Source organism: Megalobrama amblycephala, linkage group LG11 (genome assembly GCF_018812025.1).
Source record: "Megalobrama amblycephala isolate DHTTF-2021 linkage group LG11, ASM1881202v1, whole genome shotgun sequence".
NCBI lineage: Eukaryota > Metazoa > Chordata > Actinopteri > Cypriniformes > Xenocyprididae > Megalobrama > Megalobrama amblycephala.
Window position 1 is genome coordinate 30,012,850 of NC_063054.1, and position 17,006 is coordinate 30,029,855.

Here is a 17,006-nt window from a genome sequence, read left to right on the forward strand (position 1 = left end):
CCATTGCTAGATCACTTCAGCTCCTGTGGATATTTATGTTAAGCATAGTGTGTGATTAAAATCTCTGTGTCTGACTTTTCTCCCACAAAGAGATTTAGATCTGTGAAGGGTAATGAGGACATAGGGTTCAACAGGACGTTGTGCAGCTGTGCATTTTGAGATGTACGAGTCACAATGAAAAAACAGGAAAACAAGAATTCCTAAATTAGTCATACAAACTTGACGTAGCTCCTTAACTGCTGACAGATACAACCATACAGGAACTCAGTTTTTTGAGATTAAGAAAACCAGACCCCTGAGTGGGTAAGTGATGCCATCGCTCAGGCATTTTTTTAATCATCCTGTCTGCCTACCCCTTATTTCCTGTTTATTGTCTTTTCTTTTTCCTGTTCCTTCTTATTTTACACTTATTTTACTCTCTTGCACTCTCTTGATATTCAAGAAAGTGTTCTTTTTATCTAGAGATGTACACAATGTTTAGGTTTATTTTAAACTGAAATGAAAGTCATTGACCCTGTATTACATATATTTTTTATATTTTTCAGGTTGATGGAGACTGCCAGAGAGATGATACGAGAATCACTTCCCATCAAATGCCTTGAAGCAGTTATCCTTGGAATGTATCCTTTGGCTTTATTGACAACATTGTTGTTATTTTAGCAGAAAATAAAACTATTAAAAATTTACGTTAATTGAAACAAACCAGAAATAAAATATTAATATTATATGAAAAGCTTAAACTTAAAAAAACGTAAAAGAAAATTAGAAATATAATGACTAAGACTGAAATTAAAATAAATATACAGTGGGTACGGAAAGTATTCAGACCCCCTTAAATTTTTCACTCTTTGTTATATTGCAGCCATTTGCTAAAATCATTTAAGTTCATTTTTTTCCCTCATTAATGTACACACAACACCCCATATTGACAGAAAAACACAGAATTGTTGACATTTTTGCAGATTTATTAAAAAAGAAAAACTGAAATGTCACATGGTCCTAAGTATTCAGACCCTTTGCTGTGACACTCATATATTTAACTCAGGTGATGTCCATTTCTTCTGATCATCCTTGAGATGGTTCTACACCTTCATTTGAGTCCAGCTGTGTTTGATTATACTGATTGGACTTGATTAGGAAAGCCACACACCTGTCTATATAAGACCTTACAGCTCACAGTGCATGTCAGAGCAAATGAGAATCATGAGGTCAAAGGAACTGCCTGAAGAGCTCAGAGACAGAATTGTGGCAAGGCACAGATCTGGCCAAGGTTACAAAAAAATTTCTGCTGCACTTAAGGTTCCTAAGAGCACAGTGGCCTCCATAATCCTTAAATGGAAGACATTTGAGACGACCAGAACCCTTCCTAGAGCTGCCCGTCCGGCCAAACTGAGCTATCGGGGGAGAAGAGCCTTGGTGAGAGAGGTAAAGAAGAACCCAAAGATCACTGTGGCTGAGCTTCAGAGATGCAGTCGGGAGATGGGAGAAAGTTGTAGAAAGTCAAAAAATTAACTTGAATAATTTTAGCAAGTGGCTGCAGTATAACAAAGAGTGAAAAATTTAAGGGGGTCTGAATACTTTCCGTGTGTGTGTGTATATATGTATGTATATATGTATATATATATATATATATATATATATATATATATATATATATATATATATATATATATATATATAAAATCAGTTTAAGTACTAAAGATACTAAACTGAAATAAAAATAAATGAAAGCTAAATAGAAATATTAAAATTATATTAATATTATTAATAAAATTATAATAAAATATTATTATTATTAATAATAATATTAAAAGTTTTAATTGTATATAAATAATACTAAAATAACAGTGATTGACCAAGGGCATTCTCTAATTCATCTTATTTTTTTTAGTAAAATAACAAGGTCAAGAAAAAAATTAAAAATGAAACATGTATATATATTAATCATTCACAATAAGATCAATAACATGCATTTAGAAAACCGATAGGGTGATTTTTCATTTCAAGCCATCTTTAACACTCATAATACTCTTGCATTGTGGATAGCACACGAAAATATAGACATTTAGTGTTTTTTGTTTTAGTCTTGAACGTCTTTTAGTCCCTAAGCTAAATCAGTACTCATAAATATAATTATTTCTATTGAGCACATGTAGCACTGTTAATTTGTCTTGGGAAAGCCCCATTTCTCCCTAACTTTTATTGTTGTTTTTGATATCTCAATTGCTAAAATTGGGATGGAGGATTAAGCAGCGATCTATCTAAGGCAATGTGCTTCAGATCACTGTCTTTCCTCATGATCCCCCACCCTTTCAACTCAGCCTGAAGCTTTTACGTTCAGCTGTTGCTAGGAAACTAGGAGTCGTAGTAGATTCTCCTGAAGGCAGGCAGAGCTTCCTGTCCATGTAGTGGATGCAGCTGTGCCATTTAGTGCCACTGGGAGGGTGTGTTCCTTGAGAAACTATTAGTGTCAGTTATCTCAGCAGACCCAGGCCAGGGGTTAACACAAGGTGAATGGCATCATCGTCCATGGAAATGCCAAGTTCTTTACAGATTATGGTGTGTTTGACAGGATCTGCAGTGTAGACTTCACTTTGAGTTAAGCACCTCATGGCTCATTAGTTGCAAATAGATGCTTTCTCTCTGTGCAGATTTGTTGTGTTGAGCGGGAAGATGAAGGGTTCCAGTTTACGTCACTTTGAGATTTGTATCTTTGTGTACAAAACCCGTCTTTTAATCTACAGTGCTCTTGATGCGGTTCTCGTAAAGTCGCAGATGACTCAATCATCATAATGGACAAAGAGCGTAAGAGTATCAGAGAACACTGAGGCTATTGTTGTTGGAAAGTTAAAGTTGCTGTAAGCAATTTTTTTTAAATAAAGCACATAAAATATCACTGAAATAGGAGTCTTGAAAAATAGCCCTAAGCGCTGCAACAAAGAATCTGACTGTGCCCGCATGTTACCAAAGACTTTAGATATACAAAGATGGTGCACTCATATTACTATGAATGAGAGAAAATGTAATGCACAATATGGGAGAATAAGTCACTTCTTCTAAATAAAGGAGCCAGTTGCCAATTGGTAAAGTCATTGCGTCACTGCAGCTGCCGTTAGAAGCTGAGATGCGCGCTTATGACTGCATATGCGCATTGGCTGGTCCAGCCTGAAAACAAAATTTATGAGACAGTTGTCAGATTTCTTTGGTGATTTCAAATATGAAATTTAACTGTAAGCTTGGTGAACAGCTTTGGAGAATTTAATGTTTCCCCATTAAAAGATATAGGAGCTGCACTTGCATGACTGAAATAGCTGCCCGAGAGGCATTTCAAAGATGGCTGCCAAAAGAAATGACTTGCCTTGAAGGATTAGTCCACTTTCAAATAAAAATTTCCTGATAATTTACTCACCCCATGTCATCCAAGATGTCCATGTCCTTCTTTCTTCAGTCGAAAAGAAATTAAGGTTTTTGATGAAAACATTCCTGGATTATTCTCCTTATAGTGGACTTCAATGGCCTCCAAACGGTTGAAGGTCAAAATTACAGTTTCAGTTCAGCTTCAATGGGCTTTAAACGATACCAGACGAGGAATAAGAGTCTTATCTAGCGAAACGATTGGTCATTTTCTAAAAAAAAAAAAAAAAAAATCATATACGTTTTAACCGTAGACGTTTGTCTTGAACTTGTCTTCTTCTTCTTCTCTATTAGAATTCCGGCAGTGTAGACGCTGCTAAGTATATTACTGCCCTCCACAGGTCAATTATTTCTTTTTTTTTTTTTTAGAAAATGACGAATGTTTCCCTAGATAAGACCCTTATTCCTTATCTGGTATCATTTAAAGCCCTTTGAAGCTGCACTGAAACTGTAATTTTGACCTTCAACCGTTTGGAGGCCAGTGAAGTCTACTATAAGGAGAATAATCCTGGAATGTTTTCATCAAAAACCTTAATTTCTTTTTGACTGAAGAAAAAAGGACATGGACATCTTGGATGACATGGGGGTGAGTAAATTATCAGGAAAATTTTATTTGAAAGTGGACTAATCCTTTAAAGGGATTTTGATGTTACCCAATCAGAACTTTCAGAAAGGCAGCTCAAAACCAATGGCATGAGTTTGGGGATGGGACTTTTCTAGTTTAATTCCATTTGGGGCTGCTATTAGCACAGAAATCACTTCTTTAAACGTTGGGTCTGAAAGTCAAAAAGATGATATCCTGATAATAATTTTCTTAACTGTAGGTGTTTGTCCTTGCTGGATTACCTGGATGTCTGGCCCCACTTTATATTATGTCCCACTATATATTAGGTGTATTTAACTACTATGTACTAACATTTAAATTAATAATTTGATACATTGCACATGTGTTATATTTAAAATGTAATTACAGCTGTAATTAATTTCTGTAATTACGTCTATAATTACACTGAATGCGTTTACATGCACGTTCTTATGCTGATTATGCTTAATAAGCCGACAACGACCGTGGTCATGTAAACGTGGTAACCCGTTTTCTTTTATTGGAGTAAGGTCATAAATGTCTTAAGAATAAATGGGTCGGAACAGGTAGTTTTTTGCCTCATACCCTATTTTTGCGCGGCATGTAAGAGCATTAACCTGCGTTCTGTCGGCTTATTGACGTGCGCATGTTTGATACTTGACAGAAACGCATCCATAGTGCAGATTTAAACACACATCCAGACAGAGCGAGCGTTTTATATATCAAACCCATCATAAACACAGACTCTTTCAAGACCCAGAAAATTGTAAAAATGTGTTCTCATCTCTCATGCAGCAGAATTAGAAGTGGTTCAGTCAAAACGCTGTATCTGTAACTGCATGAGAGAATAATATATGAGCTGTAAGTTTCTCGCTGACATGTCGCAAGCTTTATTTAACATCGCAACTGACATAACATATGGAGTACTTGGAGTTAGATATGCAAATTATTATTTTTGACGTCACTACAGGGAAATAACCCGATTTATTAATAAAGCCATATAAACATGGTTTACTTGCGTGGTCATTTTACTGTTTTGCATGTATACAGGGAAAACTGGTTATTTCAATAAGCTGATATTTGTGAGTTATCAGCTTACTGGTTTGCATGTAAACGTACTCACTGTTGACCCTTCCCTTACCCCTTAGCCCACCCTTAAACCTACCCATACCACCAAACCAGTCAATGTCCTTACCCTTATCCAACCTCAATAGCAGCAAAAGTGTTTTGCAATTCAATATGAACACAATAATTACATTGTAATTATTTTTTTTGATGTATGTACATAGCAGTTAAGGACACCTAATATAAAGTGTGACCAAATGCCTTGTATTGTAAAGTTGTAAAAAGACTGTCTGCATATTCAAATGAAGACAAAACAAGTGCATTTCCTCACACTGTGTTCTTGGAACCTATAGCAGAAGTAATCCCAGCAGGTTTGGGAATGCATGCGTTGCAGATAAGAATGTTGAAATCCACGGCACTGCTGCTGAGAGGATCACATGGCCCTACTGATGGGTAATGTGATCCTCTGGAGTCTTCTCATTGTTACACTGGCGGGGGGTTTTGTGGGTGTGTGTATCTGTGTACACATACAGAGAGAAAGCGAAACTCAAAAGAGCTGCAAAAGAACAAAACATATGGAATGGGCCTTTATTTTCTTTAAGGGCGTTTTGGATCGTTTTGTTCTTAAACAGGGACATAATTTGCTACAATGTTGCATTTTCTTTATGGTTCAGTTCGCTTTCACAAGGCAACATTTCAAAGCATACCAAAATGTGTTTATGCAAGTCACATGTGAGTAAAACTGTCCTCTTATTGGTCAGAGTTTATCTGTTTACCCATTAAAGAGATAGTTCACCCAAAAATGAAAATTATCATGTACTCGCGCTCATGACCATTGAAGCCTGAAAGTTTGAGTAATAATTTTTATGTTGAATCAAATAAAAAAAATTTCTAAAGCTATTTTTTTTTATGTCTATTTGGTGCTTTTCTCATTTAACACAATAATGACTTTATATCTTTTAGGGATAATTTCTCAGCCGTGATTAATTTGTGATTAATTATTAATTTATCTTATTTTATTTATCTTGTTTTTAAAGGATTTTTAGATATTTTAATGGAAAACAAGTAAAAAGCATCGTATTAAAAAAGGACATTTTGCAGTGTAGAATTGTGAAAACTATTTTTTTTTGGTAGTTATAATCTGAGGAATGTGTTTTTCTGTTTGTGGACCACTGGAGTCTTTGATTAATAGATGAATATGCTTATGTTATAGACTACAAGCATATTGTGCTGGTGATTGTCTTTGAAAGGCAGATGGCAAAGCAGTGAAGCAGTTCCAGGACGTTGCGTTGTGTTGTTGGACACACATGGCTCAACAGATCTGTGGTATGTGCTCTTGGCTGACTTGGCCGCTTGTGCCGTACCCAACTGCAAAATGACACAGGCACACTGTTTACTGACAAGTGTGATGATAATGATTCATTTAGCGGGTGGTTGCAAAGAATAAAGCATCGTTTCCTCATTTTAGCAACCTCAAGGCCACATGAATTCAAATTTAGCATCAGAAAAGAGAACAGCAATCATGCTAATCTCTTTCCAGTTTGTTTGTACCCTAGTTCTTAAATTTCATCATGCATACCCAAAAACAAACACCACTCAGTTTACTGATGTGATTGATGGCATTATGGTCAAAAAGTAGTCTTTTTTTGTCCCTAGTTGCAGACCAGAATCCTGGTGTGAACCCTGCAGATAGACTCACAGCCTGGTGACTCCTCATGGCAGCAACTGCCGCATCATGTGTGGCCATGCCGCAGTGAGCACTGATCGCTTACATAAGACTACAGAAGAGATCAGGCAGAGAGAAGGAAAAGCCCAAGGGGAAGGCCAGTCTAGCCGAGTGTCTGCTGACCAACTTCAATCACATTCTGCAACTTCATGGAAACAAAAAGCTTTTGTTTGATTTGAGATGTTTGTCTTTTTATTAGAGTACGTTTGTGATTTCAGTATTTTAAAATAATTTATTTATTTTTATATTTTTTGTGTGTGTCATTATTTGGTTGCTGGGGTGTTCTTGTTGGTGCTTGCTCATGCAAAAGTGTTTACCACAATGCTAGAGGGTTATGGGTGGCTGCTAGGGTGTTATGCAGCTTATAAGACTTTCAGAGTGTTCTTAGTGCATTATGTGGTTGCTAGTGTAACCCCTCCGGTCCTACTCATCCCACTTCGAGCGGGACTCAAATTGGTGTCTGTAAAGACAGCAGTCTAATGGAGCTGGCCTCCATTACACTCACCCCCTAAACCTCACTCCCATCCGGGTCACGGCACCAATGTAACCCCTCTGGTCCTACTCATCCCACTTCGAGTGGGACTCAAATCAGCGTCTCAGGCATGGGAGGCATGCGCTAACAAGGATGTTAAAGACTGCAGTCTCTAGCGTCAGTCGCTAATGTGCCTCTTGAGATCAGGAGAGTGAGGTTTACCTGCACAACTTTTACAAGCTGGCCTCCATTACACTCACCCCCTAAACCTCACTCCCATCCGGGTCACGGCACCAATGTAACCCCTCTGGTCCTACTTGTCCCGCTTCGAGTGGGACTCAAATCAGTGTCTCAGGCATGGGAGGCATGCGCTAACAAGGACGCTAAAGACCGCAGTCTCTAGCGTCAGTCGCTAGTGTGCCTCTTGAGATCAGGAGAGTGAGGTTTACCTGCACAACTTTTACAAGCTGGCCTCCATTACACTCACCCCCTAAACCTCACTCCCATCCGGGTCATGGCACCAATGTAACACCTCTGGTCCTACTCATCCCGCTTCGAGTGGGACTCAAATCAGCGTCTCAGGCATGGGAGGCATGTGCTAACAAGGACGTTAAAGACCGCAGTCTCTTGCGTCAGTCGCTAGTGCACCTCTTGAGATCAGGGGAGTGAGTTTTACCTGCACAGCTCTCACTAGCTGGCCTCTGTTACAATAGGTCATTGCTAGGGTGTGCTTTATAGGTTGTTTTGAAACATACTTAAAGGTGACCTGCTTGAGTGTTATGGGTGGTTGCTAAAGTGTTATTATGCCATTTGTAAGGCATTCAGGGTGTTTTTTTGTGTTATGTGGTTGCTTGTGAATTCTGGGTGGTTGCTTGGCCAGTGCTAGGGTTTTATTGTTGCAAAGGTGGTCACCACAATGCTAGAGTGGTTGCAGTGGTTGCATCGCTATGCAGTTTCTAAGGTGTTCAGTGTGGTAGCGAATTGTTACGTGGTTACTAGAGTGATCTGAGTGGCTACTGTAGATACTTCATTCAATACTGTAAATCTGTGGGATTATTTCTCATATTTCACCTGATTGTTTAAAAAAGTAACAGCACTCCTCAACAAGGCGCATAATTAGATGTGTCATTTGTGTATTTAGAACAAATGGATTTCACTCTGAATTTCCAAAATTGAGTTAGGAAGCACAACTTTGTTATTTTAAAAAAATAAATGCAATTAAGCTCTCAGTCAGAGTGTCGGTTCTGAGAACATACACATACATTTTAGCTGTTATATATTTTAAGTGAGTTTTAAATTAAAAACTAGTTGTTAATTCATTGCCTGATTCACAGCATGGCAGCTTTTTATTGACCTACAGTAGCTTATTGATTTTCAGGAAGTGTGACTGAAACCAAACTTTCTGAAAGTACAAAGACAAATCAGATAGAAAAAAATCAATAGTTCACATTAAGTTTAGAGGCTTTGGTATTTTTCATGAAACACTTTGGTATCCTCTGAATTTTAACACAGAAAAAAATCAGTTTGGCATTTAATTATCACCTCATTCTCAAACAGCTGCTATTTCTGAGCTTGTAAATTATACTGATTTCATCCACCCTGTTTTGAGTAAACCCATCACAAATGAACGTTAACGAAACTGTACTGTTAATGAAATCCTTGACCCTGTTGCTGTTAGCTACCTAACCAACGGTCTGACCTCTGTGGAGCGGTTCCCCATCAGCTTTAAGACCCAGTTCTCCGGCCACCACTTCCATCACGTGGTGCTGGGCGTTTACTGTAATGGCCGCTACGGCACCCTGGGTATGAGTCGGCGTGCTGACCTTATGGACAGATCTCTGAGCTTTCGTACACTCAGCGAGTTGGTGTTCGACTTTGAGGACTCATACCGTCGCTACCAGCACACCATGAAGAAGATCAAAATTGGCCTGTACGTGCCCCACAATCCGCATGTTTTCCAGCCTATTGAGTGGAACTATCTGGTGATCAACGCCTGCAAGCAGGGCCGTGAAGACATGCGCAAAGAGCTGGAGAAGCACGGCCGTGACATGAGGATGAAGGTGAGTCCATAGCCTTCTATGGCACAGTGTTATTTTAGTATTATTGATATAGTATCATAGTTTTTGTTAATATTTTGAATTCGTTTTCATTTTTATATTTTCTGATTTCATTTTAAATTTTTAGTAATTTTGTTATATAACTATATATATATATATATATATATATATATATATATATATATATATATATATATATATATATATATATATATATATATATATTTTTTTTTTTTTTTTTTTATTAGATTTTTTTGTCATGGTTTATTTAGTTTGTTATTTTAGTTCTCAAAATATAACTATAATATATTATTGATATTTTATAAATATATTATTGATATTCATATTTATGCTGCCTTATAATTTTTATTATATATTGTATTTTCTATTATATATTTTAGATATTATATATTTTTTATTAATTTTTTTGTCATGGTTTATTTAGTTTTGGTTATTTTAGTACTTCAACTTAACTAAACGAAAATGAGAAATGTTGTAAATAAAATTTTAATCAAAATATCATAACTATAGTACATTATAGATATTTTCTTTAAGTATATTATTGAGATATTTTATAAATATATTATTGATATTTATATTTATGCTGCCTTATAATTTTACCAAAACTACATATCTTAGGTTTTGGAACAGAGACCTACGCTTCATCCGAAATCGAATACTTCCATACTATATAGTATGCAAAAAACAGTACGGCAAAACAGTAGTATGTCGAAATACATAATATTTGAAAAATAGTAGGCGAAAAATCCCTGGATGACTACTACTTCCACCGATATACAGAAGTGTGCATTCGATGGACACTTTACTATCCCATGAGGCCACGGGAGGGGATTTATGAATGGAAGTGAAGCGATGCAACTGACGCTGGTTGGTCACGTGACAGTAACAACATGGTGGATATAGTACGTCTGAATTTCATTCATACTACCCATATTCATACTATATAGAGCATGATTTTTTAACGGTCGCGCAGTAAATTCAAATTCAAATGTAGTACCTACTCAGACAGTACGCGATTTTGGACGCAGTGCTATTGTCCCTCTCAAAACTAAGCTAATTCAGTGGGAACTAAATAAGGTCAGACTTCCTGTGGTAGGTGGAGCCACATTACAAAGATCACGCTTGCCTTTACTCCGAGTTATTTTAAAGTAAACATTTCTGTTTTACCCTGGTTCATTTATGACTGAACCAGGATCAGCAGTGTTCATATTTGTCCTTGGATGTCTCTGAAGAGTTAAACCAGCAGACTAGCTTGAGATCATCTGTATGACTGTAATACAGGACATGTTTATCATGTAGACAGTAAAAAGTAGGTCATGTGCTCCGTTTCTCAGATGCGGCCTTGACTTGACCGCAGTCAGCTATGACATAGTTTCCATGAACGGCGTGAGCAGAGAGTGGAAACTCCGCTCTGGATGTCTGAAAGGAATGCATCTTTTTATGGATGCTGAATTTGGGAATGTTCAAAACCTAAATGTTTTTGCAATTTGTCTTTTATATTTTAGCTATATGAACATCTCAGAACATGTGATATAGGAATGTTTGAGGACATAACATATACATATGGATTTGCAGAAATTGCTTGTGCATTTAAGACAACATGAAATCAAAATTTACTTTGGCAATCCATCTTGAAAGAGTTTCTTGATGTACTGAAAACCCAGCATCTGGCATCATCAACATGGAGCCGATAGAGTCATTCATTATAAATCTCATTCTAAAAATTAACTATAACAATTGAGAACATTGCAATGTCAAGTTGCCTCTCATCGCTTGTGCTGCTCATTTTGGGAAAGCACAATGTATCGAGTGACTGAGTGTTTGGGAAATCTGTTGTCTAGTAGCATAATGAAGTTAATGAACATCATCAAGTTAATGAACATAATGTGGAGTCTTTCATAACGCTAGCTTTATTTGTGCTGCAGTCACTAATGAGAAAACACAGTGAGAGCGACTCAGCATTTGCTCCCTGTGGTGTGAAAAAGTTCAAGCCATACCCGGTTAATAAAGTGATTGTAGATTTGTTGTTTTCTAGCACCGGACCCCTGTCGAGCCGATGATAGGCAGTATTCCTCATCTGTTCCTTTCTCAGCTTGACTTTTACCACCTTGAAGATTTGAAGCCCATTTTCATTCTAATTGCCTTGAAATCCTAATTTCATGAACAAACTGAAGATAATAAATTACCTCATTCTCTCTATATAACTTTATAATCTCACTTGCATAATATATTAACTTATTCACAAATATAAAAATAATGAATATAAAATATGTGAAATTAATGAAAGTTTTAAAACAACTGGGTTTTATTGCAGATCCTCAAGTCGTCCAGCGCTCAGTCTCCAATTAAAGAACGAACCCGAGGCAAGTCTTTATCACCACGCCGCCGATCAGCCAGCAGTCCCCAAAGACGCCAACACGTCCACAGAAGAGACAAATCGTAAGTAATGGACACTTTGATGTTGTGGAAGCTCAGTACAGGGAAATACATGCACTTTTGTTAAAGTTGCTTGGTAGAAAAGTCTCTGTCGAGAAAATCTTAAAGTTCACCTAAAAATTATTCACCCAAAAATGTCTTTCTTCTGCTGAACACAAAAGAAGATATTTTGAAGAATGTCAGTAACCAAACAGTTGATGGGCCCCACTGACTTCCATAGTACTATTTTCTATAAGTATAGTACCTATAGGACCCATCAACTGTTTGGTTACCCATCTTCTGTAGCAGAAGAAAGAAATTAATACAGGTTTGGAACAACTTGAGGGTGAATGATGACTATCCCTTTTAGCTGTTAGTGGTTTATTGGCAGTGACTCGTCATGACTTGCATCAAGCTTAAAAAGTAATTACTTTGGGGTCCATTTATTAAATGTTGACACATTTTTAGTCATAATTTTTTGGATGCTCATGCTCTTTGAATGTACTGTAATTAGACAGCTTTTATTAAAAATCCTTTGAAAATAAGCCATTCAAGGAGCGTTCACACTAACAGCGATTAAATCTGTGGTCACCAAGGTCACCGAGATGCTGTTCCTACTTGGCTTGACTGATGTGCAAAACTTTGTATTTACAAAATTGACTAGTCAATTGAATTTTTTTTTGTTTTTTACACACACACACACACACACACACACACACACACACGGTTTATCGAGACTCTCTATAGTAGGCGTAATGGTTTTTATACTGTACAAACTGTATATTCTATCCCCTTACACTAACGCTACCCCTATATATATGTGTATGTTTGTTCAAGTTTCTTTGAAAGTTCAAAAGAACATAATTTATTTGAAATAGAACATTTTTTAACATTATAAATTTATTTACTGTTTACTTTCGATCAATTTAAGGCATGCTTGCTGAATAAAATAATTTCTTTCTAAACTAATTTTTGAATGTGTTATATATATATATATATATATATATATATATATATATATATATATATATATATATATATATATATAACATTAAAAAATTAGTATATATTATACTAGTGTGTGTATATATATATAAAGTTCTGTTATGAAACTCTAGATGACGCAGGCTGATAGGTCCTTAACTCAGTCGGCTTGCAATCGCATCATTCTATAGGGCACAGCTGATTGGTTCCTGCTGTATCAGTAGCCAATGAGCTCGCTGCTCATCCTTCATATACTTGGTCAGCATTTGCTGTAGCAGTTGCAGCGCGCTTTCAGAATTCCTCTGAAATTCAATATCTAAGATAAGTGAACTGTCATTCATGAGGTTTAAAATCATGTGTCATGTTAACAGTCCTGTTTTAAAGGTGCTAAAGAGGATCTTTTCGTCGACTGAGAAACCAAAGACTGTTAGTGAGTTTTTGAAATGAGCGCATGCATAAGAACAACCCCCCTCCTTCACAGCTCATTTCGAGGGAACGCCTCCCAAAACTTGTGCACGAGTATTGGAACACGAGTGTTTACCACCGGCATTCGCTGTGTCGTGTTAGTGGATTCATTATGTCGGACTCACCGCAGGTAACTCATAATCTGCAGTTGTTACTCCTGACAAAAACATTGCATGCGGCGCCTGTAGAGTGTGGAAAGTTACTGGAGCGCGCAGCCGCACTCGTCTCTCACAAGGAACGTCATGGCAGTGATTGACAAGCCAGAGGGCCAATCGTTTACGCGATGATCGTGTAAACGATTGGCTGATGTTTTTAAGGCCCTACCTCGTGCACAGATGATGTATGTTAATATTATTACTTTCAGTGCACCTAATAAATCTTTTATCAGTTAGTAAAGACAGTTTCATGTAATATTGCAAAAATGTATAAAACAAAACATCCTCTTTAGCACCTTTAATGCTTAGAGTGAATTACTAAGCATATTAGCAGCTAGCGTAGATACAATATTGTGTTTGTGTAGCAGCAAGCAGACAATATAGTTGCTATGAGGATACAGTGACAAAGCATTGATGGCATGTGAACTTGTTCAGCTGAAATAGGCATTCGGTTTTGTATCCGCATATTTCAACGGAGCTTACAGCAATTCTTAGTACTTTTGTTCAGCAGAAGCATGTAGCCGAAAAGGAGAAATGGAGATCGAGGATTGATTTTGAGATTTTCTGAATGCATTGGAATTCTCTGTTGAATTGATTCTGAACTTTTTAGAAGTTTTTAACAGCAGATGGCGTTTTTAATGGCGTTAGTTTTTAACCGCATGCTCAAATGCTCACCAAGAAGAGCGCTCGTGCATTTGTCTGAGTCTGAGAATGTACTTGCACCTCAGAATGCTTTTAATGCTTTAAATTTATGAATGATTATTTTATAGAATGTTCAAGTGGTATGTGTAACGAATTGGATGCAAGCAGAGTATGGCTGTTTCTAAAGCACGTAGTGCCATCTGCTGTTAAAAACTAAGCTCAGTATCGATTCGAGAGAATTGCGATGCCTTCAGAAAATCTCAGAATCGATCCAGAATCATTTCTCAATTTACGATGCATCGATTTATTGTTGCAGCCCTAATTACCAAGCCAAACAATCCAAGATTTGTCATGACAGAAATATATACATTACAACAAAATTCCAATTGTTCTGTGAAAATTAGTAATTTTGACACTTTTCCACTTCAAATCGCAGTCAGTGTGAATACTCCTTGACATTCATAGACACTGTGTAAGCTTTTGTAGCAGTCATTGAGGTTACTAAACACTGAAGACGACACATTGTCTGCTCATGTTTCATGTTCATGCAGTGGCCTTAACGCAGTGCGTCCTCATTAGAGCTGTGATGGTGACACTGCGAAACAGGTGGTGGTAATTCGTTGACTAATCTCCTCTAGCAGCACACGGTTGGCGGGTTCTCACGTTACCAAAGCACAACCCTGTTTCTCTTGTCCAGGCGCTTGACTTTAATGTTTCTATAGCAGCGGCACAAGTACTAGTGGAGAAGCACTTTTATTATGCTGAGTGGACCAGAAAGTCCCTTTTAGCACTGCTGATCACTTTACAAGGGAGAACTCGGGCTCCTTTTGTTTGTGGTGTTGAGGAAATAAGATTTCTTTCCTTTTAGTTCTGCCCCTGGGAAATATTGGCAGTGCTGTGTATCTACTAGGAACAGAGTCATAAAAAGTGACATAGTGATAGATAGCAAAGCTTCCTCCCTGACAGAAGTAGCTATTTTAGCAAGAAATAAACACAAAGGGATTCCTAATCTGTGGAAAAAAAGACATAGCACAGGGAGTTAGGACTTGTTATTTAAGCAAAGTAGCTTTTAAACAACCTCTCCTGTCAGTACAACTGCCCTCAGGCATTACGCTCGGTTGGCATCCGCTCTAATAGGATGTGAGTTCAATGCAACAGCTGTGGTGGATGCAGGCCTCACTGACATGTCACACTCAAATGAACCAATGAATAATCTTTCTACATGAACATACAGTGATAATCAGCAGGTCCTGTTAGGGCTGCACGATATATCGCATGAGATTGTCACGCGCATTTCGTCAGTAAAGCCGGTTCCCTGATTACCGCTAAATCGGCATCACCTGCTTTCAGCGGCATTTAATAGACAGAGCCGTAGTTCACTGACAAGCCATGCAATATCGCGTTCATATCGCAGATGAATCACCTTCGATAATGAACGCGATATTGCGTGGCTTGTCAGTGAACTACGGCTCTGTCTGCGCATGACAATCTCATGCGATATATCGTGCAGCCCTAGGTCCTGTTGTGTTTTAGCATTTCAGAGCTCAGCATCTGATGATGTAACTTCATCCTTTGATGCAACGGATTATGTTAAAGCCGGTGTGTTTTAGTTTGTATGTGTTGGGGAGTAACTAAGGGTGCGGTCACATTTAACGCTTTTCAGCGAATTTTTGCAGGTGAATTCGAGTCATTTCAATAGGAATCCACGCATTCTGGAATTTCATGTGATTCCTCCAAGCAGATTTTGTAACGGGTTCAAGTTGATCATCAGAAAGCTGCTTGGTTTGAAATTGACTTCTGTGTGAGTGGTGCTTCATACATCATACTTCATACATACAATATGGACAATGAGCCGTTTTTTTTTTTTACATTTTTCCGGAATTTCGTTAATGTGACCTAACCTTTTGTTGCAACAATACCAATTAACTAAATTTTTAGTAGTGTGACAGTAGTTTTCAAATGTAGGTTTTCCAGTTCCAAGCTACTTTTTATAAGAACCCTGTAGCAGTTCAAATCAGTCATCGCTCTCATATGTAGCATTAGAAAGTCTGATTTGTTCTAGTGAATTGGTTCAGACTAAACAGTCTTCTCTCTAATATATAATGATAAAAGTTCTAAAAGTTTTCTCTCTCATACGTAAAACAGAAAAAATTTCATTCTATTGAATCTGTTCATTCTATACAATCCTTTCTGTCATATGAAGCATTGATTCATATTTTCAGTGCTATACTTATGAGCAGTGTTGTTATTGTTAACTCGGGCCCCATTTACACTATGCGTTTTCGTTTTAAAATGCCTAACTTTTGCTACGGTTACGCCTGTCGTTTACACTACGCCGACGACATAGACTTTCGAAAATGCTGCAGAGCCCATTTTAGTTTGAAAACGCAATGGTTGTGTTTCAGGCCCAGTTTACACTAATGCATTTTTGTTTTAAAACAGCATTTTAAAATGAAAAAGTACCTTGTCTACACTGGCGTTTCCACAGCATTTCAGAAACGATCTCCGTCTACACTACACAACCAAAAACGCATGTCACATGACCGTAAACAGTTTCCTTTTGCGAATGAAGGCAGCTGCAGTATTAAAAATATGCAGAGTTTAACTGCACAATGGCTGCTTAAAATGACAACAAAGTCAGCAAAGATTGCAGTTCAGTCTCCATGTTATTGTTTACACGGTCGTCAAGGATACACAGAGCGAATGTGGGCAGCCATGCCATCGTTTTCAAAAGCCTCTGGCTGTTTCTCAATATGCGTTCTTCAGCGATCTTGCGGTCTTGTGTTCTTGCTCTATGCCAACATCAACCGTCGAAGTTCGTTCCAATACTCAAGAACGGAGGACGCATGAAAGTACCCGGATGTGTTCTTGATATCGAGGATGCATCGAATGCAAACTTGAGGGAATCGAACCGTTAAAAATCCCAGAAGACGTACGGAAGCCTGTAAGCTTTAAAGTTCTCGTGAGATTCCAGCTACAAGCTCGCAAATACGTGACGGCTCGTGAA

General features: G+C 37.6%; 1 protein-coding gene across 2 annotated transcripts in view; it reads left to right on the forward strand.

The window, feature by feature from the left end:
• vash2 (vasohibin 2) overlaps positions 1–17,006 on the forward strand; it is a 40,763-nt gene that overhangs the window by 9,269 nt on the left and 14,488 nt on the right. Inside the window, exons 3-6 of one of the 2 annotated variants that reach the window (XM_048207383.1) lie at positions 247–303; positions 546–620; positions 8,939–9,320; positions 11,653–11,781. In XM_048207383.1, coding sequence (XP_048063340.1) covers positions 247–303; positions 546–620; positions 8,939–9,320; positions 11,653–11,781 — 643 coding nt within the window. Of the gene's footprint in view, positions 1–246; positions 304–545; positions 621–8,938; positions 9,321–11,652; positions 11,782–17,006 lie in introns of those variants that run through there. The other variant, XM_048207382.1, reaches the window with a different exon arrangement.